This window comes from Mustela nigripes, chromosome 4, assembly GCF_022355385.1.
Source record: "Mustela nigripes isolate SB6536 chromosome 4, MUSNIG.SB6536, whole genome shotgun sequence".
Lineage (NCBI taxonomy): Eukaryota > Metazoa > Chordata > Mammalia > Carnivora > Mustelidae > Mustela > Mustela nigripes.
This window is the reverse complement of record NC_081560.1, coordinates 11,305,407-11,309,362: the sequence shown is the minus strand read 5'-3', so window position 1 is coordinate 11,309,362 and position 3,956 is coordinate 11,305,407. Positions and strand designations below refer to the sequence as shown.

Below are 3,956 nucleotides of genomic sequence, written 5' to 3'. Positions count from 1 at the left end.
TGGTTGTTGATGAAGTGACTTGAAAACCACACCTAAACTGGGGTGGTTGTCAGGAGAACCAATCATTGACTAGAAGCTTGGAATTTTCGGTCCCACCCCCTTATTTCCAGAAAGGAGAGAGGGGCTAGAGTAGAGACAATCACCAATGGCCAATGATTTAATCAATCCTGCCTATAGAATGAAGCCTCCTTGGGTTCAGAGAGCTTCTAGTGAACATGTGATGTTCACTGGAGAGGGCATGGAAGCTACATACTTTGCCCTCCTCATCTCCTCCACCTGAAAGTTCATTGGTAGCCTTTATCCTATCCTTTATTATAAAGTTTATTATAAAACTGGTAAGCTATTTTCTTGAGTTCTGTGAGCCACTCTGGCAAATTAATGGGACCTGAGGAGAGAATCCATGAGAACCTCTAATTTACAGCTGACAGGTCAGGAGCACAGGTGACAACCGGGATATGTGATTGCCATCTGGTGTGGGGTCAGTCTTATGGGACTGATCCCTTAACCCATGGGATCTGATGCTATCTCCAAGTAGGTAGTGTCCAAATTGAGTTAAATTGTAGGACACTGGCTGGTGTCACAGAATGACCTGGTGTGGGAAAAAACACATACACAAAAAACAAAAACCCACACATATAGTGACCTGAAGTGTCAGAAGTGAAGGGTTCTGTTTAATTAGTAAGGAAAATTTCACAGATAGAATGCTGGGTTGCCTTTTTTTTTAAACTCAATTATTCTTCCTTTAAGTAGTGAAGACATCATAAAAGACTATCAGGAAAACAAATGTTAACAGTCAAGTCAAACCTGAATTTAGTCTTTGGCTTAAAGGATCCACACAAAAGGATCCACAGGTCCAGGAAGTATAAAGTATAAATAATGGGAAAGAACATGGACTCTGGCACCACGTAACTTGTGTTAGAATCGCAACTCTGTCTCTCTCTAGGTGTGTGACTTTGGCATCAGTTTCCACATCTGAAAAGGTAGGTAATAAAGGCACAATCTTAAAAAAAAAAAAAAAAAGTATATTCTTCATTGGGTTGCTGTAAGGCTTAAATGTGATTATAGAAAGTATTTGAAAAGTGCCTAGCACATAATCAGAACTACATGTCTCTATCTCTGTGTCTTTGAATTTATTATTATTATTATTATTATTATTATTATTATTATTATTTTCAATCAGTTCCCTGAGGTCACAAGTAAAATTAGTTAAATGGTGACTTGGTGGGAACCTGGGTCACTCAGTCATTAAGTGTCTGACTGCAGCTCAGGTCATGGTCCCAGGGACCTGGGATTGAGCCCCATGTCGGGCTCCCTATTCAGCTGGGAGTCTGCTTCTCCCTCTCCCTGCGTACCTCCACCCCTCTCATGCTCTCTCTAGCTATCTCTCTCTCTCTCTCAAATAAATACATAAAATATTTTTTAAAAAATGGTGACTTGGTGGGCAAATGTTCAGCTTAAATGGTGCTAGTCAAAGCCATGGCCTTCAATGCCATGTTAGTGGTTTATAAACAAGCATCCTCCCCAGCCCCATAATTGAACCAATACCAACAAGTCCAATGGGCATGGAAGAGGATTAAAAAGCAAATCCTTCCATCATTTGCATCTCCAGATTTAGAGCTAACAATTGTGAGATAAACAAATGGAGTGAATTTGGAAATGATGCATCCAAGACTTACTCCTATGACATAAAGAGTGGGAGCTATCAAAGATCTGCCTAACAAATGCTAGAGAGACATTTTCCTCCAGACACAAAAGAGGGGTAACAACTTAAGATGACCAAAACCTGCAATCCCCCAGAAAATGAACTGTCACCATTTCAGATCTTACCGATTTTAACAATTATAGGCACTGAATGCATCACTGGTATCATTGCAAATGGGTTCATTATGACTGTAAATGCAGCTGAGTGGATTAAAAATAAGGTAATTTCCACCTGTGGCAGAATCCTGTTTTTCTTGAGTGTATCCAGAATAGCTCTCCAAAGCTTCATGATGCTAGAGTTTACCTTCAGCTCAACATTCCCACGTTTTTATAATGAAGACCTTATATATGACATGTTCAAAGTAAGTTTCATGTTCTTAAATCATTGTAGCCTCTGGTTTTCTGCCTGGCTCAGTTTCTTCTACTTCGTGGAGATTGTTGATTTCTCCCACCCCCTTTTCCTCAAGTAGAGAATTTCCAGATGGATGCCCTGGCTTCTGTGGCTTTCAGTGTCTATTTCCCTGGGCTACGGTGGGCTCTTCCCTAAAGACATCTACAGCGTGTATCACAATTCTTCTATCCCTTCCTCCAACTCAAGAAAAAATACTTCACTGAGACCAATATGGTCAACCTGGTTCTTCTCTATAACTTGGGGGTCTTCATTCCTCTGATCATGTTCATCCTTTCAGCCACCCTGCTGATCATGTCTCTCAAGAGACACACCCTACACTTGAAAAGCAATGCCACTGGCTCCAGGGATCCCAGCATGGAGGCTCACATGGGGGCCATCAAAGCTACCAGCTACTTTCTCATTCTCTACATTTTCAATGCAGTTGCTCTATTTCTCTATATGTCCAACATCTTTGACATCAACAGTTACTGGAATATTTTGTGCAGATTTATCATGGCTGCCTACCCTGCTGGACACTCCATTCTGCTGATTCGGGACAACCCTGGGTTGAGAAGAGCTTGGAAGCAGGTTCAATCTCAAGTTCATCTTTACCTAAAAGAGCAGACTCCATGACTGACACCCAAAAAGTACAACAGCACCCAGCCCAACAGCTCTACCTTTCCCCCACCCATACCCCTCTCCTTCTACCCCCTTTCTTTCCCAAACCTGATTCTTTTATCTTCTATGTATTTTTTTAATACAGAAAGCTGATTTTCACTTTTCTCTTTTGCTTCATGTGCACAATCACAGTGATGCTTGACATTCTTTACCTGAGCCTTTCATTTCTACCTCCCCTTGCTTCATCTAAAGCAGTGATTCTATACATTAAATCTCTGGGAGAGATTTTTTAAAGTATCAATGTCTAAGCCTGACCCCTAAATTAAGTCAGAATTTTTGGTGTTAGAACTGAAACAATTCTTTCAAGTTCTCAAGTGATTATTTTCTAAAACAAAAAATTTTTAAGATGGTCATACTGGCTTATAACAAGAGAAAAATTAAGACTACTTTGAAGTGTAAGTTTTCACCTATCAGATTAGCAAAGATCAGAAAGTTTGGTAACACACTATGTGTGATTATGGAGACCAGGCAATCTCATAAGTTGATGGAAATACTAACTGCTGCTTCTTCAAGTACAGTTTAGTAATACTTCTGAAGGAACATACTTTTAATTGGCAATTTTACTTGGGGGAGTTTATCTTATATTTCAGTACATAAAAATGGACAGGTACCAGTTATATATTGCAATATTTTGCATCTAAGATGGCCATATTCATTATTAAATATGGAACCATATTGAGGGTAGCAACCAATGTTGAATCACCAATCTATGATAAAAACTTAACCTACTTTCTCTCCCTATCTGTAATAACCGGGTTAAATTCCTCCTGAAATAGAAACATTATTTCTTTCTCTCTTCAATAAGATGCAGAGACTCTTCTTAAAGGGTCTTGTTTTCTGAACTTCTATGTCTTTGGGACTCTAAGACAAGATAAATAAGGTAAAAGAACAAAATGTAAGGAAGACCTTGAAATTTTGAAATGTTCAATACGGGAGAGAGATGTCAGCACTTGAATCTATTCAGGGCAGGTCTGGACTTTGGGCTGCTTTATTACTGCTTTATTATTTAGGACCTGTAGTGGAAAGAGCCACCCTGAGAGAAGAAAGGGTAAACTACCCTCCCCCATTTCATAACCAGTCTACAGTCTGTAGACATGGACACCTCTAGGGCAGTCTTCACTGGGCCAAGTACTCCTCACATGTACCAGCAAGTAAATATGACTTGCTATTGAAACCATGAAAGTCT

The 3,956-nt window shown here is 39.7% G+C and overlaps 1 protein-coding gene across 1 annotated transcript; it reads left to right on the top strand.

Moving 5' to 3' along the window:
- The first annotated feature begins 1,721 nt into the window (after window positions 1–1,721).
- On the top strand, window positions 1,722–2,725 carry TAS2R39 (taste 2 receptor member 39). Its single transcript, XM_059395579.1, is given in 2 exon segments — window positions 1,722–2,292; window positions 2,295–2,725. Coding segments are annotated over 2 exon segments (1,002 nt in total).
- The last annotated feature ends 1,231 nt before the right edge of the window (window positions 2,726–3,956 follow it).